This window comes from Melanotaenia boesemani, chromosome 1 (genome assembly GCF_017639745.1).
Source record: "Melanotaenia boesemani isolate fMelBoe1 chromosome 1, fMelBoe1.pri, whole genome shotgun sequence".
Lineage (NCBI taxonomy): Eukaryota > Metazoa > Chordata > Actinopteri > Atheriniformes > Melanotaeniidae > Melanotaenia > Melanotaenia boesemani.
This window is the reverse complement of record NC_055682.1, coordinates 16,874,176-16,901,502: the sequence shown is the minus strand read 5'-3', so window position 1 is coordinate 16,901,502 and position 27,327 is coordinate 16,874,176. Positions and strand designations below refer to the sequence as shown.

General features: G+C 37.4%; 1 protein-coding gene across 2 annotated transcripts in view; it reads left to right on the top strand.

Annotated features, from left to right (window-relative positions):
- Positions 1-27,327, top strand: part of gpc6a (glypican 6a) — a 161,204-nt gene that overhangs the window by 106,409 nt on the left and 27,468 nt on the right. Inside the window, exons 5-7 of one of the 2 annotated variants that reach the window (XM_041993342.1) lie at positions 17,283-17,413; positions 20,725-20,868; positions 23,300-23,329. In XM_041993342.1, coding sequence (XP_041849276.1) covers positions 17,283-17,413; positions 20,725-20,868; positions 23,300-23,329 — 305 coding nt within the window. The remainder of the gene's footprint in view (positions 1-17,282; positions 17,414-20,724; positions 20,869-23,299; positions 23,330-27,327) is intronic. The other variant, XM_041993349.1, reaches the window with a different exon arrangement.

Sequence of the window (27,327 nt, the reverse complement as noted above, 5' to 3'; positions counted from 1 at the left end):
CCTATTTCTGCAATGGTTAAATAGCACTTGGGAGGAGAGTTTCTGCCACCAACTGTTTGTCCTAAGGCCCTCTTTATGGATTTTCTTGTAAGACCAAACTCTACATGTCCACTCGGGGCAAATATTGCCAAAATGCAAAAGGAGAGCACAATCACTAGCAAGAGGCAATTTGTAGGACTGGATCTACCACTGCACCCAATTCATGAAATATGGAAAGGCTGCTCCCACCTGATTTCAAAATTGTAATTTATTTCATATCTGCACTGTAGAACTTTATGACCAACCTCCAAAAGGACAAAGGTAAATCAGATTAAATAGCATTTTTTGTGACATCCCCACTAATAAGAAAAAGAGAGAAAAAAAAGACAGACTTTTATTCAATTGCTGAATATTGGAAAACCCATCTTTGCACAAATATGTAAAAGTACTCAACATTACTATTGCAGAGGAAAATGTGTTTGTAATCCTGCATTACATGCCTGTGTGTTTCCATCCACTGAGCCCTTCAATTAAAGGTCAGCGAGCTCTGTGGACTGTTGGGACAAAAATTAATCCATAACTTTATCCCTTTTAGTCTCTAAGGGGTTCTCATAGGGTAACGGGGATGCTTAATAATCATCTGCAGTTTTCCTTGTTCTTGTTGATCATACAAGACATACCTCACCCTCTGATACAGCTGAACTTTAAAAAAAAGAGAGATAGGAATTCATAACATATGACAGATGCTTATATTTTTGCAAGCACTTTCACACTTATGAATTCTTAGCAGCTGCTGAGGAGCCCTTACATCCTATGACAGACAAAGCAAAAGAAATGAAAAGTGACAGCAGTGGCAAACAACACATCAAAAAGCCAAACTGTTGTACTTCAGCAGAGCCAGTTTAGTTTTTTCCCCTAAGCTTGTCAAAATAACAAGGAAACAGACAAGGAACTAAGTCCCAGAGCATATGTGGTGACACGATGATGCCTTCCTGACATGTTGGAACTTTCCAGATTGGAGCTAAATTTAACAGAGCTGTTTTTCCTTTTTCTCGTAAAGCCAGTTTTCACTGGCTTAGTAAGCCACTCAGAAAACAGTGATCTGATTTGGGGTCAAACCTAACTAACCTAATCTGTGGTTTGGATTGAACTCATATTATTGAGGAGTTCAAATTGGAACCAGTATAAGCAACATAAAGCTATGAAGATTTCCTCAGCTTTCTGTCCATGCGCTGATCCCACAAGTGTACACTGTGTAGAGACCAGAATCAGAGTGTTTGATTTGGATGTTTTTAATGTTACAAGGGTGAATCCATTTAACCTGGCTTAAAATATTCCTTCCTTCCTTCCTTCCTTCCTTCCTTCCTTCCTTCCTTCCTTCCTTCCTTCCTCCATTCATTCATTCATCCATTCATTCATTCAGTTAAGACGCAGGGTACACCCTGGACAGGTCACCAGTCCGGCTCATTCCAAATGTTATGTTGACTGGTCACTATAGTGAGCTATAATACTGTGGTAATAAAAATGATAGTAATCCTTTTTTTTATATATATAACTCTTTTTTTCTAACAACCCGCTGATGACCAAAGTGCATTGTAAAGAAAGACGTTACTGTGGTAAACATTGCTCTGTGCCTAACTTGACTATTTTGCATCGCTAATTGTGCAGCAAAAAGATGAAAGGTCAGAAAATTGCTGAGTCTATTTTTGTTTCTCATGGAGATTACTTAATGAATTATATTTATTTCACTGTTTTCCACAAATGTTTTTACATCTTTCATTACCTTTACATCTTAATTTCTTGAAAAGTTGTGAGGTTGTTTTTTTTTTCTAATTAGTGGAGCCAAACTTAATGTAATTTTTCTCATTCCTTTTCATTTTTAATTGTTCAAAATAAATTATTTTTAGTGTCTTCATAAACCAACTTCTTTGTACTGAAATAGACTATCTGTACAGAAGCTTTGAATTGACTTTGTTTTGAATAGAGAGAATCCTATATAAGCACATTTAAAAAGTGCAGGCTGCACGGTGGTGTGGTGGTTAGCGCTGCGGCTTCACAACAAGAAGGTGTTTGAACACGGGCCTTTCAGTGTGGAGTTTACATGGGTTCTCTCCAAGTACTCCATCTTCCTCCCACCATCCAAAGACATGCATGTTGGATTAATTAGTCTCTCTAATTTCTGCTTAGGAGTGAGTGTGAATGATTGTTTGTCTCTCTGTCCTGGAGACCTGTCCTGGATGTATCCTACCTCTCACCTGCTGATTGCTGGGATAGTCTTGAGCTTCCAGTGATCCTAAATTGGATTAGCTATAGAAAATGAATGAATGAAAGCACTTTTAGTGTTTCCTTTAAACAACACATCCCAGTGTTTTGAGCTGTTAATGTTAGTTTTACGACTGAACTGCAGATAAAGTTGCTGCAACTATTAGCGTAGAACACTGCAGATTTTTGTATGTTGGCTTCATTATAGAAATGCAATTTTTTAGCATATGGAGCAAAAAAGTGTAATCTTCAGAGTATTCAACTGTCTCTGGCAACTGTGAAAGGTGTCATCAGCTTCTGTTGTTGGATACACAAACAGTGGCAAACAACAGAAGCAGTCACAAGCAGTCTGAATAGAGACAGTTTTGTTAGATTTGCATTGATGGTGAAAGTTATTATTCCATTTGCATCACTCTGAATCTTTGGGCAGACTTATATTAATGGGCACTGGGTTTCAATTTTGTTTGTATTGTCGTTCTTATATTCCTTGTGGCAGAATTATTCCTGCTGCAATGCCAAGCTGATAACAAATGGTAAACGAAACATACAGCAGTGGCAAGGTCACACAAAAATGTGAACACCCTTTAAGCTTGATTGGACCACTTCTATACTAAGTTTACACATTTGATTTGACACTTTCGTCTTCACTTTGACTCCAGTGCAGTCATGCATGGCCCATTTATTCATTTATTTGTGTGGGTGTGTGTTCTGTTTTTTCTTTCCTTGGGCTAGTCTGGCTTATGTGGTGTGAACCAATCAGATATTTTACACCAATGACATCTGAGAATGATGCCAGTGACTCCCAGTCTACTGGAAAAATAAACCTTCTTAGACCACTCCAACTCAGTATATGCATTTCCTAGTCAGTGGATAGACAAAATCAGATGGCCTGTAGATAAATCTAAGTATAATAACTTTTTTTTTCTTGACAGTAGATCACATAACTCAGTAATGTGCCAATAAAATGACAAATCAAGTGAAGTGATGAGCGACACAGAAAGACTTTTCCTTTGATATTCTTGACTGCATTTTAAAATGTAATGTTTCTTTGCAGTTAGTTATTAAATTGACTAAGGTAAGCATCAGTCTGAGACTGATGTTATCGTGGTCATATTTATTGATCTTTCCTGTATCACTCGCCATATCTGATATCAAGGTGAACTGACCAAAAGTAATTGGTTGTATTTCACCTGTGAAATAAGGAACCCGTAGAAATTATCTTAATAATTCGGACTATCATTTAACTCTTTCCTAACATGTTTTGCATTGAAGTTATTGATTTGTCACTTATTTACAGATGGATGACTGCTGTTTGCTGCAGAGTACTCTGCAGGTAGTTTGCTGGTTCTTCTTCATATCCCTGTAGAAGAGGAAAAACTAATAATTTCAAATTTTCAATAGAAAATAAAAGCTATGCAGTCTAAATAAAAAAACTAAATAAATAAAAAGTAGACTGAATACTAATAAATACCTTTTTGAAAAAGAAAATGGTTAGGCAGCATGCAATCAATAATAAACAACTATGCCAATATAGCCCCATTGGTCATGGCCAGACAAATGGAATGGTCCTACAAATCTATATTTAATTTGTTAATACACAAAGAAACAATTAGTTTTAATCATAGCACATTGCTGATGCTTCTACATCAATATCAGGCAAAGGCAATGATAGAAAAGCATTCATAAAGCTATTTATTAATATAAATAATGTGTTAATTTTCTTCATATTGTAGAACATTTTATCAAAACATGCAAAAGGATAAACTAGAAATAAGTTTGTGTTCAAAGTAATTTTGCAGCCACTCGGTGGGCAGTGGCCCAAGATACTTTCATTCCTATAACTTAAAATGCATGTTTAAATGTTTATTTATAACTAAAGATAAAAGAAAAAAATAGTCCTGTGTAATCTAAATAAATCAAATAACTCTGCCAGGTCTGATTTTACTGAAACTGGTGTGTGACATAGCAAGAATGTAATTATTCACTCTGTAACCAGTATTTCTGATGATTTTCTGTCTGGATAATGCTATCACAAAGACACAAGGAGGGCTTTATTTAAAATAATGGTGTACAGAGCAGAGTCTTTGACGCATGAGCTGGTATTTTCCTGCAGTGCATCCAGATTATTTCCAGCCAGGCTGTTGCGAGAAAACCACAGAAATCTCTGCTATTACACCTATCACATTGTTGAAAAATCAAAGACTCTACTGTGGTGTAAATGTCATGTTAGATAAAAGCTTTTCACAGTAACATGAAAAACAATTAAAAAGTTTTCAGCTGCATTATCCTCGTTCCTCTGCTGAAAAGCTAGGTCTTCAAAACAATAAGCATCATCTTCATTTTAACTGTTTGAGCACATTTTAATTGCTGGCTGACATAAGCAACACAATATATGGTCAGATGTTTTTTTTTTTTTTTTTTTTGTTATAGGTTTTTAGCAAACTTTATCGCATACTGGCTTCATATTTGGCGAATGTGTTTTGTGTGTATTGCTTGAGCTGCAGCATCACAACAGTGCATTTTTAATCTTTATCTTTTGCAGTGCCTTTTGCAATGGTCTAAACATACAGTCAGCAAAATTAAAATAAATTTATTTTATCACATGACATATTGCCTAGAGCCTGGACTGAAATGAAAGAAGTGTTTTAGCTGATGAAAGTTGAACATGATAACCAACAAGTGTTTTAGCTGTGTGTTACTGAGAACCTCTTTATTTTACTCAAGCTCAAGCCAAGACTGAGTGGGGTCCTTGAGGGGCAACACTCCTGCAAGTTTTAGATGTTTGCTTACTGCAGCACACCTGGTTAAAAATTAAATGGCTCTCCTCAACAGTTTGTTGTCAAGTCTTGCCCAAGTATGTTTATTGAGGTCTGCCTTAGCAGGGAACATCTAAAACCTGCAACACTGGGCCCTTGAGGACTGACTTTGCCTATCACTGATAAAAAAGATGTGATAAAAATCATGTTGTTCCACAAATGGATATCACACACAACATGATGTATATTTTATTATGGAACTAGCTAGACTGAATGGAGCTGCAGAAGAAATGTTTCAGTTGACCGGACTCAGACCTTAACTTTGAGAAACACATTAAGGGAATTACAAAATCAGCCTACTATCAGCTTAAGAATACATCAAGGGTAAAAGATCTCATGTCACAGTAAGACTTGGAAATACTAGTTCATGCTTTCATCTTTAGTCGGCTTGATTATTGTAACAGTGTCTTCACAGGTTCTACCTAAAAAATCAGTTAGGCACCTGCAGCTGATTCAGAACTCTGCTGCTCAGGTCCTCACTAAGACCAAGAAAGTGGACCACATCAGTCCAGCTCTGAGGTCTTTACACTGGTTGCCTGTTCATCAAAGAATAGACTTTAAAGTTCTGCTGCTGGTCTATAAAGCTCTGAATGGTTTAGAACCAACATACATCAGTGACCTCTTGACCCAGTATGAACCTACCAGAACCCTCAGGTCATCTGGATCCAGTTTCCTATCAGTCCCCAGAGTCAAAACCAGACATGGAGAAGCTGCATTCAGCTTCTATGCTGGAACAAACTCCCAGAAGGCCTCAAATCAGCTGAAACACTCAGTTTATTTAAATCAAGGTTGAAGACCCACCTGTTCTCTGCTGCATTTCATTAGAAGTCCAGATCTGCATTTGGTTCTTTTACGCTGAAATCTTCACTTCATTTCTTTATCTGAGCTTTTATATAATCAATTTTATCTTTTTTAATCTTGTTTTCTAATGCACTTGTATTTTTTTTTCTTCCCCTGCACCTTGCTGTAATGTTTTTATGTTTCATGTAAAGCACTTTGAATTGACTTGTAAATGAAATGTGCTATACAAATAAATTAACCTTGTCTGATTTACTGTACCTTTTGGTTAATTTGAGCTTTTGGTCATATCACACAGAAAAGAAGCAAAGATTCTTCTTATAATGCTTACTGGAAGTTGTCAAACTCCAACATTTATTGTTTGTTTTTTTTTTTTTTTTTTTTTTTTGTTTGCTTTTTTCACTGAATTCTAAGCCTGGCATGAATGAGAGGTTAATAGAGGCCTATAGATTGTCACAATATTGACTATTGGGCACCACTATTTATTTAACTCACTGTGTCAGTATGTTACCATAAATGTCACAGATAAAAATGTCTGACTTCATGACAGTATTTTTTTTTCTTTTTTTGCTGTCCTGAACTGCATCTCTGTATGAGTTAAAAGCTAAAGATAAAGTGCAAAATTGAAACATGTAAGGTTGGCCTTCAAATGATCAATGATTAGAACAGGTCATGGTTAAGATGCTTTTTGTCACCAGTCCATGAATTTTTTTTTTTTTTTTCCTGTGACATTTTTCAAAAGTTATTAAGCATGTAGACATAACCCTCCCTCATATCAATTCACATGGCTGACTCATACTCACAATCCATCAAATATTCATTAAGCTATATAAAAAATAGGTTGTCAGAACCCCACTGAGGATATCATTTAGGTCTTTGAGTCTTTTATGGAATGAGTAACAGAATTGCTGCCAATTTCCCCTCCACTCTCATTGAATTCCACTGTGGCTTTTATTGCAAGAGCTTTAGAGCCATACTCTGCTAAACATAGGCAGCTGAAGACCTCACAGGACTCGGGTTGGCCCCCTGCAATGACCTCCAGCCAGCTTCTGATGGAAATCTAACCAAGCATCATGCTCCATTTGAGAGTCAGGAGTAAACAAACAGGAGCGCTCTTCAAAGGCACAGATGGACCAAATAAGAGAGTCTCTCCGTGGCTCTTTTCGATCAGAATACTTTGAAAATGTAAGCCTGACATACACAACCTGGCACATAGACATGTTTATGGGGCTCAAAATAGATAAATAAAATATTTTGTATATGTCTTTGATTAAACATTACAGCTTCAGGGAGGGTCAGTTGGTGATTACAGCTGGGGAAGGTTTTCTTATTGCATTTCTTACAATTATATTTACTGTACAAAACTGAATTAATGAGATTGCAATCAAAATGGAAATGAACTGTATTCCACAGGTATGTAAAGCTGACTTTAATGCAGTGACTTTAGCATCCTAATTGGAACAACTAAATAATGAAGTATAATAAATACTGTATAAAGTGTGTAATTCCTCCAATTTGTTAAATATCTGATCTGTGGTGTCACATATACTGCACATGACCTGCACAAATCACCCATTAGTCTAATTTCTGCTCTTGAAGCGCATCTAAGCTGTCAACACAAAAATAGCCAATAATTAACACAACATCAAATTAAAATCTGCATTTTGATTTCAACATAAGATGAAAGAGTTGGACCAAATGGAGTATTTGCAGAGGGTTATTGCACAGCATGAACACAATTACCAAGTACAGCCAAGGATTCTTGCTTAGAATGCTAATGCAACTGTCAACTTAAATGTAAATTAAGAAAGAATGTTAAGATGAAACATATCTTTTGCAGATGTTTTTAGCTGCTTATGTTTGCTCTGTAACATTTAACATAAAAAAAAACATTGAGAGCTCAGAATTACTTCACATAATTAATGACCGTGACTTTTGTGCTTTATGACTTACTGACTTTTGAAAAGGTGTCATGGTAATTCTATTATCCTATTACTTAGAAACCCTTAGAGAAACAGCTCTTGTTTGATTTGATTAGGCTTCAAATCATAGATCAAACCTTATCAAACTATTAAAGCAGCCCATTGAAACTTTTGCTATAATTGGACATAATGTCATCAAACTTGGTATTGTGTTTTACATCATATATCTTTGGTTAAATATTTGTAAAACTACAGACAGACATAAAGGGTGACCAATAGTACTGATTTATGAAGGAGACATAGGAGGTTTGAGCCAGACAGAAACAGTTTTCAAAATGGTGAAAGCTGCAGTAATAAACTGTTTAAATAAACTTTAGACTTCTGCCTTTGGATGACAGCATGACAGAGAAAAACCAGCAAGCACACTCACCATCTTGTCAATTCACTAAGGTTTCAGGATGTGTATGAAAGTTGGAAATGTGCGGTACCAGTTAAGTTTGGACACAGCATTGCTCTTGGAAAAGTCTTAGATCTTTCACTGACAATAGTTTTATTAATTTTGTGCAACATGTAGACACACATCTACTTTGTGTGTCTACATGATATTTCCATTATTTTGTGTATATGTTTGTTTCTTTTATTAGTGAGGCTGGGGTGTAGTAGACAACAAGAACCCACACAACTTAATTTATTCAGTCTTGTCTATGGAATAATCTTATGTACAAATTTGACCACTTAAATTCTTTTCATTGAGATTTCTCTTCTGTACTTACTCAAGCTAGTGAGTTTAATATCCTTCCCTGTCAATTGCAACCGAGAGGAAAGAGACTTTATTTCCTTGGTCTCTCCTGACAGCCACTCTAAAAAACTGGCCTGAGGGCAGGAGCTTAACACATTCACCAAATGCTGGTCAGGATAGTCTCAAAGATATTTTTTTCTCTATAGCAGCCTTTATTTTTTATTATTTTTGAAAGAGGAGAGAGATAGGGAATAGGGAAAGAGCAGGGATAACGTGTAACAAAAGGCGAGTCAAAGCCCAGCCACTGTGGCCAGGACTCAGCCTCGATGTATATTATTGTTTCTAAAATAAGTGAGCTTCGCAGGGGGACAGGGACAGGGGTGGGGATGGTTTTTTTTTGTTTGTTTTTTTTAATGGGTTGGCACTCAGTAGTTTCACTCAGTAGTGTTGACTTTTGTATCTAGATGAACACCAAAGACCTTTGTTAAAATGTAGAAAATTTAATATCAAGTAACCGTTTAAAAGAAAAACACAGAAAGGGTAAAAAACAACATGATATTGCATTAAATGTACAACTGATATAACCTGCATGTTCCGAACAGTCAAGGATTTCAGACACACTGGACTCTTCTTGATGAATAGTGTTCAAATGATATGTAATTTTGGTTTCCCTAAATCATCATCATTTTTCTCCTAGCCAATGGGCTGATGACTGCAGCACAAAGGTTTCAGTTGATCAGATAATCAGCTCAAGGTCGGATGTTTGCTTAAAATATATAATAATAACATTTTTACTGGAATAGTAAGCAAGTGATTTGTGATGCTTAAAAACAATCAAAGCTGGACCACAGGAAAGATATTATTAAATATTATATCATTAAAAAATACCCAGAAACATACCCAAATATTATTATGACAAATAACCTGTTTTGGCATCCAGGCAGGAGGTTATTGTGTCCTGAGTGGATTGAAGTGATTAAACATGTTTCACTGGCTGATGTGTTGCTACCAGAAAACATAAAAAAACAAAACTGAAAAATAATAACAATGCTGTGCAAAAGTCTTTAACCACCTCTCAGTTAAAAAGATAATATGTGCAGCGGTTTACTGACAAGTTCAGACATAAATGGAAATACATGAAATATATGAAGCAAAACAAGAGCTTGTACAATCATGATGTGTTTAAATGTAAATATAACCATATTTAATTTTCAACATAGTCTGGACCCTCTTAATCAAGCTTTCTTAAGTTCAATGAGCAACCACTTTCCTAAGAAACATTTTTAAGATATGCAATGTTGCTCAAGACCGCTTTAAAATATTACAACAATGTCTCTTTGGGAACAAAATAGAAAAAATTGTGGAGTACTTTATGACACTTGCTCACAACTGTATAACCACTAAAATGAATGAGATTCTTATCTAAGAAATCCTTAACATGCTGTAGTCTCCTGATCTAAAAACCCAAACATACAACATAGAGTATGTTGTCCTGTCACTTTGAATACTTACTAGTGCATTACATCAGCTTATACAAAAAGCCCTTTATAAAGACATGAAATAAAACTATTCTGGATTAATAACAGGAAACAATTATGATGGTAATCCATGTTTTTTCTGGTAAATAAGTTAGGACAATCCAATCTTTTTGTTCTTTCTGTAATGGATGGCATGGTTCTATGTTTTCAGAGGTCTTGGTACCACAAGCTATAAATTTAGCTGCTACCTCTCATCTTATGTAAAAACCCTTGTGTTGGTCTGGTCTTTTAAGATTTCCACATTCATTTAGCTGTTATCATCTTAGTGGATAAAGAACAGTGTTTTTGCAGACCTTTGGGCTAAATAGGCTTCTCTTGATTGCCCCACACTCCTGCAAATGTCAGTGCACAGAGATATAACTCTTGTCGATATCACAGCCCTCCCACTTAACCTGTTCAAACACAACATGGTAGACTTTTAATTACTTTTTGAGAGACAGGATAGACTCTAATGAAAATGTCTAATACTTTATTTTCACTGTAGACAATTCTCAGTCTGCCACAATCAATAGTATCATCCTTCTGAATGAACATATCAATATCAAACTGTCTTAATAAAAATGAAAAAGTGTCAGTTTGGTGGGTAATCTGTTTAAAGTATTGATTCAGAGTTCCAAGGTCATGGTCCCAATTTTTATCTATGTATGTTTGCATTTATTTATTTAATACTTGCTTTGTACCTGTTGAGCACACAAGAAATTGGCTTTTTATATTTTTTTTCATACAGATATTTTATTTTATGTTTTTTTTTTTCAATGCTCACGTGTAGTGGCAGTAACCCCCGAACTCGTTGGTGGACACCGGCAGTAAGGGATGCCGTCAAGTCCTATCTGGCCTTTTGGGCCTGTGGGACTCCAGAGGCAGCTGATGGGTATCGGCGGGCTAAGCGGAGTGCAGCTTTGGCGGTCGCTAAGGCAAAAACTCGGGCATGGGAGGAGTTTGGAGAGGCCATGGAGAATGACTTCTGGATGGCTTCGAGGAGATTCTAGTCCACCATCCGGCGGCTCAGGAGGGGAAAGCAGTGCTCCGTCAACACTGTGTACAGTCGGGATGGGGGGCTGCTGACTTCGACTCGGGACGTTGTGAGGCGGTGGAAGGAATACTTCAAAGACCTTCTCAATCCCACCAACACGGCTTCCAATGAGGAAGCAGAGTCTGGGGTAGCTGGTGCTGGCTCTCCTATCTCTGGGGCTGAGGTCTCTGAGGTGGTTAAAAAGCTCCTCGGTGGCAAGTCCCCGGGGGTGGATGAGGTCCGCCCAGAGTTCCTTAAGGCTCTGGATGCTGTAGGGCTGTCTTGGCTGACACGCGTCTGCAGCATTGCGTGGACTTTGGGGACAGTTCCCCTGGATTGGCAGACTGGGGTGGTGGTCACCCTCTTCAAAAAGGGGGACCGGAGAGTGTACTCCAACTACAGGGGGATCACACTCCTCAGCCTCCCCTGTAAGGTCTATTCAGGGGTGCTTGAGAAGAGGGTCCGTCGGATAGTCGAACCTCGGATTGAGGAGGAGCAGTGTGGTTTTCGCCCCGGTCGTGGAACAGTGGACCAGCTCTACACCCTCTTCAGGGTCTTAACGGGGGCATGGGAGTTTGCCCAACCAATCTACATGTGCTTTGTGGACTTGGAGAAGGCATTTGACCATGTCCCCCGGGGACTCCTGTGGGGGGTACTCCAGGAGTAGAGCTTGGTCCGCATTGCCGGCAGTAAATCAGAATTGTTTCCAGTGCGAGTTGGACTCCGCCAAGGCTGCCCTTTGTCACCGATTCTGTTCATAACCTTTATGGACAGAATTTCTAGGCGCAGCCGAGGTGTTGAGGGGATCCGGTTTGGTGGCCTCAGGATTGGGTCACTGCTCTTTGCAGATGATGTAGTTCTGTTGGCTTCATCAGGCCGTGATCTTCAGCTCTCACTGGAGCAATTCGCAGCCAAGTGTGAAACAGCTGGGATGGGAATCAGCACCTCCAAGTCCGAGACCATGGTTCTCAGCCGGAAAATGGTGGAGTGCTCTCTCCGGGTCTGCAATAGGGTCCTGCCCCAAGTGGAGGAGTTCACGTATCTCGGGGTCTTGTTCATGAGTGAGGGAAGGATGGAGTGGGAGATTGACAGGCAGATCGGTGCGGCGTCTGCAGTGATGCGGACTCTGCATCGGTCTGTCGTGGTAAAGACGGAGCTGAGCCAAAAGGCAAAGCTCTCGATTTACCGGTCGATCTACGTTCCTACCCTCCCCTATGGTCATGAGCTGTGGGTAGTGACCGAAAGAACAAGATCGCGAGTACAAGCGGCCGAAATGAGTTTTCTCCGCAGGGTGGACGGGCTCTCCCTTAGAGATAGGGTGAGAAACTCGGTGATCCAGGAGGGGCTCAGAGTAGAGCCGCTGCTCCTCCACATTGAGAGGAGCCAGATGAGGTGGCTCGGGCATCTGGTTAGGATGCCTCCTGGATGCCTCCCTGGTGAGGTGTTCCAGGCACGTCCCACCGGAAAGAGGCCCCGGGGAAGACCTAGGACGCGCTGGACGGACTACATCTCTCGGATGGCCCGGGAACGCCTCGGGATCCCTCCGGATGAGCTGGTGAATGTGGCCGGGGAGAGGGAAGTCAGGGTTTCCCTGCTTAGGCAGCTGCCCCCGCAACCCAACTCCGGATAAGCGGCAGAAAATGGATGAATGTTTTTGTTGTTGTTGTTGTTGTTTTTTGTTTGTTTTTTTTTTACTTTCCTGCACACTGATTTGTTATTCACTGAGTAATATTTGCTAATATTTGTATATAGTGTTTGGATGACGTTATGATCAGACCCCTTTTATTCTAAAATGTTAAGGACTTGCTGCTGGAACCTTTCCTTTAGAATAAAATGCAAAGTCATGGAGCATAAAACCTGCTACAAATGCTGTAAACTGTAGTAATGGAGGCCAAGCTAAAAAATCGTATAGTTGAGCAAAACACTGAACATTTCCCAGGTCTGGGAGACTGCCTTCACAATGAAATATGCTGAATTAAAACAGGTTTGTGAAATGTCATGCAGACTTTTGTGCTGATAGTTTTTGACTTAATGAACATAAAAGTTTAAAAAAGATGAAAGAAAACAACAGTCCTACAGAGTTCTGGAAGTGTGTTTAATGGCATGATGATACAATATGACAGTTTGGATTCGTGAATCTGTGGTAGGGCAGGTATGAAAAGGGAAAGGACTGTATGACAAGAGCATTGTTCCAAAGGTCAAGCATGGAGGTGGTTCTGTGATGTTGTTTGGGTGTTGTATTGCTGCAGGAAATGGTAAACCTGACCTTGTGTGTGCCCTCATGGATTATTTTGAATACCAGGCCATTTTGAGGAAGAATGCAATGCCTTCAGGGTATAACTGCAGCTATCCCAAGTATGTACTTTAGGAATCCTTCCTTTAATTTTAGTCCTGTGATGGGCTAAAACTCAGAGCCACAAGTGCATTAGCAGGCCTAGATTATTTAGAAGTAAATGTCCCAGTTGTTTTTTTTTTTATTTTTTCACTTCAACTTTGACACACCTGTTTTAACATGAATAAATTCCTTCTGTACTGAAATATGATTTGTTTTTCCTTTGTTTAAAATAAAAATCCTTAAAAAAATCGGTAACACAAACAGATAGCAAAGAGTGATGTCCTGCAATATGTCCGGATGCTCTTTGTGGATTACAGTTCTGCGTTCAACACAATAATCCCGGACAGATTATGCACAAAACTGGACACTGTTGGCCTCCCCCCTCTCACATGTGCCTGGATAAAGGACTTCCTAACAGACCGACCCCAGACTGTGAGACTAGGTCCCCACCTCTCCTCCACCAGCACGCTGAGCATCGGCTCCCCACAGGGCTGTGTGCTGAGTCCCCTCCTGTACTGCCTCTACACCCATGACTGCAGGCCGGCCCACAATGACAACCTCATCGTCAAGTTCGCTGACGACACTACAGTGGTCGGACTCATCTCCGGGGGTGATGAGGCTGCCTACAGGGAGGAGATCCTGAAGCTGGCTGCTTGGTGTTCTGAGAACAACCTCGCTCTCAACACCAAGAAAACCAGGGAGATCATCATCGACTTCAGGAGGTTCAGCACAGACCCAGCCCCCCTCTACATAAATGGCGAGTGTGTGGAGAGGGTCCACACCATCAGGTTTCTTGGCGTCATCATCTCGGCCGACATCTCCTGGTCAGAGAACATCACGTCAATCACCAAGAAGGCTCAGCAGCGGCTACACTTCCTGAGAGTCCTCAGGAGGCACCAACTGAACTCCAACCTGCTGCTGACCTTCTACCGCTCATCCATTGAGAGCCTGCTGACATACTGCATCACAGTATGGTACGGCAGCTGCACTGTAGCAGACAAGGAGAGGCTACAGAGAGTGGTAAAGACAGCACAGAAGATCATTGGCTGCCCTCTCCCCTCCCTGACGGACATTTACACCTCCCGCTGCCTCAGCAGAGCCAGAAACATCATAAATGACAGCTCCCACCCTGGCTCTGATCTGTTTGCCCTGCTGCCTTCTGGGAGGCGCTACAGGTGCATCAGGACTAAAACAAACAGACTCAAAAACAGTTTCTTTCCAAAAGCAATAACTGCCCTGAACTCCTGTAGGACTTCAAATCTGAAATACGCTGGACACTAACAACATATGTGCAATACATTCTGTCACATGACATGTACAACATATCATGATCCGTGCAATAATACTTTGAACGTGCAATATATTTTTTTTTCAGACATAGACATCATACTTATATCTGCAAATAAATAGAGTGTGCACATCTGTTTTATTTCTGTAAATATTTTATACCTTAGATCTTTTATTTATTATTTATTTCTATACTGCTCTCTCTGCACTGACATTGGGGATGGCTTAATCTCGTTGTACATGTGTATAATGACAATAAAAGGCATTCTATTCTATTCTAAGCTATGTTTAAAAAAACTATGTTAAATATCGAACAAAACTTACAGCCTTTGCAAAATCTAGAAACTATTTCTTTACCAACCTTTGATCTTACTATAACCAGATTTGCTATTATGTTCCAATATGGATTTTCAGTTAAAGCAATACACACACACACACACACACACACACACACACACACACACACATATATATATATATATATATACATACACTGGTAATTTCTTAATTATTAAGTGTCTGAGTTATAATTGTAAATCAATTACTACCAAAGCATATTGATTCATTATTATTGTTTCACATTTGCATTACAACTGCAAATATGCAGAATGAATACATTAGTGTTAAAATAATCTGTGTAGCTGGGCTCATTAACATCTATTCAGATCAAGAAATTGTTTTCTGTAAAGGCTCTTTGTAGAAGCAGTGCAGTGAAATTGAATTTCATACTTGATGTTGTATATCTTTTTTACAAAACCCCGGCTTCCTCAGTCATCTTATCTGTTGCATATACCGTGTTAAGAGAAATAAATTTAGAAGCTGGCAGATTCCCTTTGTCAGTAATGGTTGCGGTCCACAGTTAAAAGGACGATGTCATTCTTTAACTCCTTAAAATTGAGAGTAGATTGTCGGAAGCATATAATAAGATACTTTTAGACTCCACATCAAGAAAATTATAAGGACTCAAACTCAGAGTGTTGGAGACCATGTGGGCAAACCACTATCATATAATCTGAGGGTGCCCCAAATTTAATCTGTACTGGTGCAACATTCACAACATAAAGTGTTTAAAACTAAAATAACCCTGGATTTTGAAAACCTATATTTGGGTTGCGTTCAGTGTCTGAAGCTAAGGATGGGTGTAAAGCTGCTTCAAGTAAAAAATGCATTACTAGGAAGTAATTAAATTCATCATTACCTACAATAAATAATTGGCACAGGATAACTTTGGAAATATTGAAATAGGAAAAGCTGATCCATTTTTAGGAATCCCAAAGGTTAAATTTTACCAAGATTTTGGACAAGTGGATTGAATTTTTACCCCAATTCGAGCAGAATTCATATGATATAAGTAATCCTCCTCAAGCTGGCTTTATCCGTGCATGGCGTCCGCTTACGGTAGGACCGGTGTAGCTGGCGCCGGTGAAATGTGCTCACACACTCTTAGCGTAGTTACTGCGTCGTGTTGTAGTTTCTCTTCCGCTGTAACTGCACAAATTCAACAAGAAGTTTCAGAAATCTGGAAACATGTAATCACAATCTGACCGATTATAAAGAACTACTTCCGAGTAACTGCACTGCAAGCACAGATGCACATCAGGTCTTGGGGAGGTGCGCGTCAAGCCTCCGTGGGCCTACGCTGATACAACAACCTTATGCAGCTGCCGCGCGAGTATTAGTCCAGGTTGAGTTTGAATGTATTTATTTGATACTTCTAAGAATGGTAGATAGAAGAGAAAGAAAGCTAAATACAATGGATTGTATTTGGGTGAAAGAGTATTAGCATGAACACTGGTGTATCCTGTACAAGCAGAGGAATAGGGACATGCCTAATTGAGAAGACTTTTTTTCTGAACTATGATATTCATGGAGGGAGAAAAAGACCTTTTTCTCTTTTTTAATTAATTTCATGTATTTATCTAGTTTCTTGTTGTTCATTTATTTGTTTGTTTATTTGTTGCCCTTTCCTGTATTCACCTTCTGGCACATTTGGTTGGGGTAAAAAATGAAAAGGACCATGTAAAGATGTAAATTATTCTTGAAATTTTTGCCATGATGTTTTTCAATGACAATACCTTGTCCAACTGATATTAAAAAACAACAATGCTGTTCACCTCCCCTGTCCCACTCTAAGTGATCGAAGTTAACTTAACAAAAACCTAAAAGAAATTCTCAACAGATCTGATCCTGTCATCCCTGTAACTCAGTCAGAGTTATGGACCTGTTTAAAAAGAAAAAAAAAAACAAAGTGACGGAAGCACGCTACAATACACAGAGTTCTAATCAGTGCTCTGATAGACACTAAGAAACCGAACCACAGGAAGTTAATTTTTTAATTGTTACAAACGTTTTAATGACAAAAATCATGACAAATGTTTGTTGCTTAAGATCACATAATGCAGCACTGGCCCAATTTAACTCCAGGTTACAGCAGAATAATGATAAAGCAGCCACATGCCATGCAGTTATTTTTAAGTGTATTATTTCTTATGAATATTGGTTATTCTTATATTGAAATGTGTGCACAAAAAGTAACTTTTTGACCTGAGTCTTTAACATCTCTGACCTGACATGTGTCCTCTGTACTGTGACAGATGCCATGCTGCTGGTGGCTGACAGACTGGAGGGGCCCTTCAACATCGAAGCAGTTATAGAGCCAATTGACATCAAGATCTCTGAGGCGATCATGGCCATGCAAGACAACAGCATGCAAGTGTCAGCAAAGGTACTGCACCTGAAGTAGCCCAGCAATTGGTTTCTCATAAGTCTTTGCACTGAAAACAAGGCATGAATAAACATATTTTTAAACTAATTATTTTGATTATAAAAGTCTCAATTTAGTTAATTAGTGATAATTTAAAGGTAACACGTAACTTAACATCTGACTGTATACATGAGTAAAATTGTACTAACTGAATGACAATAAATGTACTGATTGAACACATTCAAGTGAAAACATTATAATTGAAATTATCCAGCCATCGTTCAACTAAAATGAAAACTGAACGTATGTATTGTGGTTCATTTGACTGAAATTATGTCTGCCTGTGTTTGAAAAACAAGTTAGATCATCAGCCTTGTTAACTTGTAATTTGAAGAGATGTGGAATTGAAGCATGTGTCTAGTGCAAGGAGATATCTTATAATATTTCTACCTTTTGCAGCATTTTTTCTTTTTTTGATAGAGGTAAGCTAAGAAAAGATAAACTTCTCTTACACTGAAAGAGATTATTTTTGTCCTTTGTCCACACAAATGTTCCACATGCATATCTAATTTGTGTGATAAAATTGAAGGTCTAGTATAATTGGTTTCATTGTAAGACACAAGTCCAGTCCTTCACTCTCACTTTTAATTGAAAAACATTTTAAACAATTGAATTTTAAAGTAGTTCAAAATGGAAATGGTGAACTAAGAGCTAAACGTTTAATTTTATCGTGTGAGAACTGAACTTTGAACTAGTTCATGAGAAATATGAACTTGCATACTTTATCATAGAAATGAGATCAATTCTATTGCAATTCCTAGAGGCCACAACTGACTTTATTTTCCATTTGTACTAACTGGGATTTGTGTGAATAAATATCACAATAGGTGGTTGAGTTTGAGTATCCTCTGACAGCAATCTCTTTCACATTCCTGTTATTTTGTTCCTTTTAATTATAAAACTGAATAATGATGTAATATTTTGTATTATTAGCTTGTAAATACTTTTATGGTAACATATGAAAATGTGATAAGATTACTTTAGATAAAATATCCAAAGCACTTTTCGTAGAATATTTATTGAAAATCTCCATTTTCACTGTTGCAGAATCACATCACAGCTCAGTGCTTGTGTGCTCAGATTCTCATTTCACCCAGTTGTCCTTTACCAAATTATTAATATGTTTACTTATCCCCATGATGTTTTTCAAAGAGGTCCATGCAAAGGGGGAGATGAGATTATTTATTTCACTATTTAACACTTAAGTTACTGTAAAATGTGCGTGCAACTATATGCAACTGCAGATCAATCTGATGTTAGTTGTGAAGAGTAAATTACTCAAATGACACCATTGATCTATATAATGTACCACTCTGACTAATGCATTTTTTTAATTTAATTTAATTTTGACCTGTATTGGAAGTCGGCTCGTTATATGTGTCTGTTATTATAAGAGTCCTAGTTTTAAGTGAATTCCACTTTTAATTAGAGGAAATTTAACCTTTATTTGACCAGAAAAGAAAAAAAACCCTTTTGAGATTTAAAATCTCGTCCAATAGTATCCTGACTAAGATAGGTAACAGTTGAGGTCAGCAGTTATATAACAAATCCCACACTAAATACTTGTAATGTACTTTGTACATTTTGAAAAGCTCATTGTTGTAACACACAACTCTGAGCCCTAAAACATGACACTTATATGCAGCAAATGTCTTGAATTTAAATAATACCACTCAGCTTTATCACATCTAAGAAATTAATAGAATATATTTGTCAAAAATTCCCCCAAAAAATTTTCATATTAAGCATATTGTCAGTGTTCAGTTATTTCTATGAAAGACCTTAATTCCAGGGTTGTGGAGGAGTATATAGTGGCAATACAAACCAACTCAACATGCAAGAAACCTAGTCTTTGGAAAGAAACAAAACCACAGTCATGTGTTTCTCTTCAGGTTTTTATTCTGATCTTTTGATGCATTCAATCCTAACTTCAAGCAGCTGCTACAGAGGTCAGTGTGAATTAGATGGCCAATCCTTTTTTCTGTATCAACAGGGCATCACAGTGCACCTTAACACATTGTCTGTGCCCTTGATGCCTCAGTCTTGCGAGGATGCACTTGGGTGACAGATTGGTGGGAGATTGCAATTTTCTTCACATTCGCATTTTTCCCATATGCAGCCTTTCCCCAAGTTTGGTGCAATATGTCAGACCACATTTTACTGTTACTTCTCTACTGCTGCATGGACCAGTTTAAAATCACTTTGCTCATGTGCTGGAAATGTAATTATGGTGAAGAATCGATAAATATTAGAGAAAAGACATCCTCGTGTCATGACAGCCACGAGGCACATTATAGTGCTCCATCACAGACAGAGCCAGGGGGGCTGGGGGGGCTAGGCTCTTTAAACCTGTAGAGACTAAGCTGCCTGCAAACAATCTGTTATCACAGTAAATTTTGTATGAGCTACATGTTGATTGATGTAAGGTTCAGGTAGTAACAGATTTATTACTTTTTTGTTTAAAAGCCCTGAAGTTTTAGGTTTTTTTTTTGTTTTTTTTTTTTGTGGCAGGTCTAGAAAAATCATCTTTTCAAAATCCCGTGTTCTGATAGAACAGATGTTTTCTGTGCATCTCTGAGTTGTGTAAAAATAAATATTTCATATATATTCCCGAGCCAAATTTGTCCTCTTTGCAAAACAGCATTTCTTGAATCTGTCACTTTTATCTGTTTTATTTATGAATAACTTACACCAACTGAAATCTTATTTTGGCTGAAAAAGAAGGTTTTGACATCAAAATGCCAATAAAATGTTAAATTTATTTATTTATTTTACAGTTTGATTTTAACCTTAATATTCTGTAATATTGGTTTTCTTTACAAAAGCAGTGGAAATGTAGGGTTAATTTTTTGTTATTCTCCACCAATATGACACTTGTCCCTGTAAAAGGAGACTTTGGGCACAGACAGCATTAGTTTCAGGCTTTATAGTGTTCTGTCCCAAGTCACAGACCACAAATTGTGCTGGCAGAAAACAGACGGTCTTTTTCAAGGGAAAATTGTGCTGTGGGCATGCTACAGTTTTGTGGGATAAAAAAAAGGGCTTGTATGCTTCTGAGAAATGTTCCTGGCTCAGTGAGAGTTCATGCAACTTGCTGAAAACCTACAGTACTTGTGTAGCAGTGTAGTGAGAAAAAAATCTTCACATTTCATTATTATGAAGACATGTTGGATTAATGAAGCAAAACAAGACCATGACAACCCTGTGTTCTCTTTTCCACAGCGACTGACTTTTTCTTTGTTGTAACTGTAACTCCCTTTGTTTTGTTTAAGGTGTTTCAAGGTTGTGGTCAGCCGAAGCCTTTGGGAATAGGAAGGTCTGCACGGGGGATCTCTGATGTGTTCAGTGCTCGCTTCAGGCCCTACACCCCTGAACAAAGACCAACGACAGCAGCTGGAACAAGCCTGGATAGACTGGTATGAACATAGTCAAGATTTCCGTTCTAGTATCATTAAAAGTGATTCACACATGCATGAATGAAAATTAGTGACAGAACGATTACAGTTAATTGTATGATCTTAAATAAGAAATAGAAAAAGTTTGCGTTTAAAGGCAGATGCATCCCAAAGCAGAGCTAATGTTTCACAAGGACCAACATCCTATTAAAAGATGTAAATTTAATTTCTTTTCTTTACAGTGCTTTATTTCACCACTAATTTTGATGAAAATTAAAAGTATTTAATGCACAATGTTTTCTTTTAATCAAAGAAGCCAGATTTGCAGCTGAAAGCTATGCTGGACATTCATACTTTTCCACATATTTTAACATGTCCACTGATTTTCAGAATTGTACAGAAGGGAGTTTTGATATATCATTGGTAGAGGCAGACTTGGCAGAGGCAAGCTGTGTTTTAGGTCGACTTACTGGGGTGTAAGTCTAAAGGCCAGGGAAAGAAAAAAAAAAAGAAAAAGGTGTGTTCAAGTAGTCCATATGGCCTCCAGGTGCTGTGTGACTTCCACCTCCTTCGTAGTCCATGTTAGAATATTTCCATTTTATCCACTCATTTTCAGCAGTCAGACAACTCACAAAAGTGCAAGACTTTCAGCATAACATGCTTTTCAATACGCTTTCTTCAAAGTGTGTATGAATGCTGGATAGTTTAGAACAGATAACAGATTATAAAATGTGTTTAAAGTTAAATGCAGCCTCTTCATTTCTGTTGATGATTGAAGATGCTGCAAGAGATTCAACATCCTCCCACCAAACATCAAGATAATAATAAAACAGCATGTCCCAAGACACTAATTGAAGCTCGTAAAGGGTCTGCACCAGCCCATGCTCCTGAAACACATTGTGTAGGAGGCTGTCAGTGTCTGGGTTTAGAATAAAGCAAATAACAGAACGTTAAACCAGGCTTTTCAACCCATGACTGTTCATCACTGTCACTTTGCATTGGCTTTCTTTTACAGTATATAGAGCTACTTCTTTTTTCTTTTTTGCACTGTTATTTTTTGTTTATTTGTATTTACAGTATATATGTATATACAGATGGGTGTGTTTTTATCTTGGTCTGTGTATGCTGTGTGTACCATATATAGCTGTCCGCAACACTGATTTTCTCCAGTGAGGGATAATTAAAGCTCCAGCTAATCTAATCTAATCTTTTTAGCTTTTTTTACAAAAGTATATTCTACTCTTATGCAAGTGCACAATAAATATTACAGTTTGTATTTGATTCTATTTGTACCCATTTCTGTTTGCAGAAAGGAGATTAGAATTACGTTAAAAATGGTATCATGGTGTTTTAACATCTTTATAAAATGTTATGTTTAATGGATGTATTACGTTATTCAACCATTAATGCCTTGAATAAATTCTACTGTGCGACATTTCAATGAGCAACAACTGCAGTGAGTGAGAACATGGGCCGGGTTTTAGTAAGCTGTGTCTTTTTATGCCATGAATTCCTCTGTCCTCTGGTCGATTTAAAGAATGTTTCTTTAGGTAATCCCTCGTCCAACTGGCAAATCCATTTATTAAACATGTTATTATCCTTTTGAATAAATGGTACCACTGATAATCTTGTGCTACATAAGTTGTTCCAAAGGATTAAAATGAAAAGTATGCAGGAGTAGAGAGGCGATTATATGCTGCAGAATGCACTGTGACTGTTTTTTAAAGTATACTATACTCTTAAGCTGTAATTGTGGGGAAATAACTATACCGTGTACACTATAGTGGTTATGTGAAACATTGAAAGGCTTTTAAAAAATTTCTGGAATTAACCATATCTTTTCAAAAAAGGAAAACATTTGAGAGATCTCACCAAATCCTCTTATTTTTTCATAACATAAACATCATGAATTAGGTGGGAAATTCTACCAGTGTCTCTATTTCTTTACTAATTTATGATTACATGCACTCAGGCCTACTGCTTGTTAAAGCTTTACACTTAACATTTCTTTTGTATGTAGCATTTCTTGGTGTAAACACTGAAATGCACAGCATCGGAGGCAGAAATCCAACTATCAATATCATTTTTATGTTTTGTTCAGCTCATTTGATTGAGCTGGATCTGATAAATGCTGCCATTAGACCATTTCAGACGACTTCGCCACACCATCCTCTGCCTTGCATGTGGGTTTCGATTAATGCATCGATCAGATTTGATGGAAGCAGATTTTTAACGGATATCACAACGCTTCATCGCAGTTCATTGTGAATCAAACGGTTTGAGGTTCTAAGTCTCATAGGCTGGTGAATGGAATATTTCACCAGCATCATTTATCATTTAACTTTTTGCCTCACTAATAGACCTTCTTTTGCTCCTTTTTTTCTCTCTCACTCTCTTATTTCTTCAATGTCCAATTAAATCTCTTTCTTCTTCATTTCTCTGCTGCTCCCAGAGGGTTGTCTGGAGGACAATGCAACACAGTGTAAGCATTCCATTCCTCTTGCTTTCACTAAGTCTTCTGTGTTGTGGTGTTTTAATCAGCCTGCCCATTGCACTTCACTCCCTGACATTATTCAGCATTGCTATTGATTGCTTGTGTTGGTCATGGCTGTTTATTTACATTGTTACATTTAGATGTTTAGAATTCCATCTGTGTCTTTTCTCTAAAGCAATTTTGATTGGTAGCTTGGTGGTTCTGTGGTTGGAGCATGCCCCCACAGCAGCAAAGTGTCGTATAGATTTAGAATATCTCTCTTAAATTTAGTATTTGGTTTTTGCTTCAGGTTTTCACACCATTTAGGAAAAACCTGCTCAGGTTTTTTGGAGCCTGTACTGTAAGTGTGATCAGTATAATTTGGAGTGTTAACCTTTTGATGGCATAGCCCAGAATCCAAAGTGCTTCCTCGACTTTTCTCTCAGTGCTTCCTGAGATAAACTTGTCCTCCAGCTGTAGCTACAAAAGAGACAGACTATTCCTCCTTGTTGTATGCATGAAGTTTTGCATATACTTTAGGGACGTAACGATATCACAATTAATTGCGGGATCAAGCATCACAATTGATGAATTGGCAAGATCCTTTATACCACCATTTTCCATAAAGGACTACGTCCAAACCATATAGCCAGATTAGCACAACTCATGCACAGAACAAAAACAGTTACACAACATCCACATGCTACCACCTGGTTTGCTTAATTTTTGTTCCATGCATGGGTTGCCCTGATCTATCTGTATGTTGTCAATATAATCCTTTCTGGAAGGTGATGGCATTAAGAAATATTTGTGATTTTTTTATATTTGTTGCTACTAATAAATATTCAAACTTGTATTTGGAACAGACATGCAGATTGTATAACACTTAATTTGACCTGTTTTGACACTTGAGAGCAGTGAAAATACCATAAACATCATTTTTTTTCACCTGAAATTTGATGACTTTTCCTAAAGCGACCCAAAATACACAAAAATAAAAATATTTAAAAATGTTATTCTGTATAGGTGCTACAAGTTTTTTAGCAAGGGGAGAAACTGGAAACTGTAAAATAGGAGACAGCAACATAGAAGTGATCATATGGTGGAAAAGGGAAGAGAAGTCATTCAGAGGTCACAGGAGGCTGTTACATATATGTTCCCACAAATCAATCAAATAATCTACAAATGAAGAAATACAAATCAGACTGAGTTGGGAGGGGTTGACTGATGGTGGAGGGGTTCGCAACATTATAAAGCTACATGAGCTGCCATTTCAGTGATTGACATCATGGTAATAAGAAAAAATGTACAACATGGCCCTGATCTGATCTTTAAGAAAGTTAAAGGTTATTTGGAGGATGTGTCAAAGTAGGGAGACAATGTGGAAGAAAACTGATAAAGTTGACTTATGATGAGGGGTAGGCAGCAAAGCAGATGTTTATGTAAAAAAAAATTAATAAAACAAAAACTACTAAGTAGTTTCTGTTGGTCTTCACACAATAAACCAACACCAAGGGACAGAAGAGAAGGAGGTGTAACTCCATACCTTCAAAGGACTGAAAAACATCAGAGACTAGTTTATTACAAGCATTTTATTATTTAATGGTTTGTGTTCTAAGCAATAAATGTTGAATTAACGTTGATTATTACAGGGTGCTGTTTAGCTCAAGTGGTTGAGCAGACACATTCAAACAGAAGCTACACATTTTCATCAAGGTGCACGGGCCAACCTGGGGCCCTTTGCTGCATGTCTAACCCGCTCTGACACCCTTTCTCTATTCTAACTGGAAAATAAAGACCGTCAAGCCAATACAATAACATTAATCAAAAAGATTATCATTCATTTTTATAATATCACAATGAAGAAAGTGTTCAGTGGTAGAAGTGGCTACATTTGGTTATATTGTATATTTTTACAGTTTCAGAAAGTTCATCCCATTTTTAAATTCAGCCAGATATATCTGAATTATTATGGCTTTGATGGTTTTTGTAAAACAGGATATTGTGATACTGCAAATAGTAAATGATAGTGTGTAATACTAGATGGTTTTCTCCAAAAATCTGTGTTGTAAAACCTAAAAAACAAACTCTTCTGTTCTCCAAAATGTTTATAAATGGCCTAAGCATGCATTTATTGATGTGGCAAAAGCTATTTATGCATTCTAAATAGATCTGTAGTGTATAATTTGATACAGACTCTTACAATGAGGGAATTTTTGGTATGGTTTGGGTCATTTTTTTAGCTGGACCTTTGAAGGTAAAAAAATGCAAGGGTTAATGAATTTATTAGATTGGTACTTCTACTTAAAGTTTTAGTAGATTGTTGCTTACACAAAGTGAGACTGAAGCACATCATAAACAAAGGATAGTTAGAAAACTAAAAACAGGCTTATATTTGATTAAAATGTTCACATTCTTAATTAATTCTGAATTGGGTAGAAGTGTGACCAATGAAAAGGTTTCCTTTGAATAGAAATTACTCCATATTAAAAACACTGACTGAAAAAAATGACTCAAAAATGCAGTTTGAATGTTATTTTAAGCGAGACTTCCAAATTAAAATGATATGTTGCATATTAATGGCATGCCAATGAAGTGCTTACAACACTCTTCCACTCTTTCTCTGTACTGCATTGCCTATACTCTGGGTTGCATGCAAAAATGATTTTCCATGCAGCCTGACTGTTTCCTGTGTATACTGTAATGTTGCCTGCTGGTATATTATTAAAAAAATATTAGATTACTGTCGCCCCAATGAAACTTTAGTGTTTAATTAAAAACAGGGACTTTCAACATGTGCTCCAAGTATTTTACTCAGATAGATGTTTTCTTTTTTTACTTAAACTAAAAATGGTAGTTAAATATACATAGTTTTTGTTTGTGTGTTTGTTTTTTAATGATGTATGTCTTTTTATTTATTTATTTATTTTCATTTTTTGCTGGTACTCCTGTTACAACAAGCCAGTTAAAACCTTACTTTTGTGTGTATTAGAGGGTTTATCATCAGTATTCTGTGATGAAACTTACCAGTCTAGTGTACCTCTATCTCTGGAAGGAGAGGAATGTCACTATGACAACATAAGGAACTGAAATCATACTGATCCTATCAGCCAGTTAGCCCACTGCTCTTGACTGGACAAGGATGTCAAGCCCAACAGTTGGACAGAAAATGAGTTGATGGCAATTAAAAAGAAAGAACATGGACACATAAATAAAAAACAGCCAGAAATGTTAAATGTAGTTAACAGTAAACTAGTAATGGCACTGTGGTGGATAACCTGATTTTATTGTCCTAATCTTTGTGTAAAAAGTAACTCCAATAATTTAGAATTTTTGTTTGTTGTTGGCTATTTCCAAAATATTTTGCATTTACAGAAAAATAACTAACTTTTCTCCTTATTCCTTGTTGAGATAAATCCTTGTTTAAAGGCAAGACGAGGCAAATTTATTTGTATAGCACATGTCATCTACAAGACAATTCAAAGTGCTTTACACAAAACATAAAAACATTAGAGCAAGAAAAAAATACAAGTGTATTAGAAAAACAAAGATTACAAAAGATAAAATTAATTACGTAAAAACGGAAAGAAAATCTCAGATAAAGAAATAAAGTTAAGATTTAATTTCGTAAAAGAACCAGCTGCAGACCTGGACTCCTAGTAAAATGCAGCTGAAAGCAGCTAAATCCTTAGTTTAAAGCAGTAGAAACGTAGCATATGCACCACCACGTGTTCCATGTTTACATGATTTGAGGAGCTTGAGAAGATGTTTATTGCATCAACAACTGTGTTTTTATGTTTTTCCACTTCATTTATATTGCTGATAATGAGATGTGTGTTGGGAGAAGTGTGACAGAAATAACTTTGTCCTATGTTGCTCGTGCTAATTTTGCTGACAGGAAACTGCGACATTTTCCATTACACAACTGCTTGCAGAAGAAGTGTGATGGATGTTCTGAGGGGATTCAGTCATTGATTTGTTTGACCATTTTCTAAATATTTTGAACC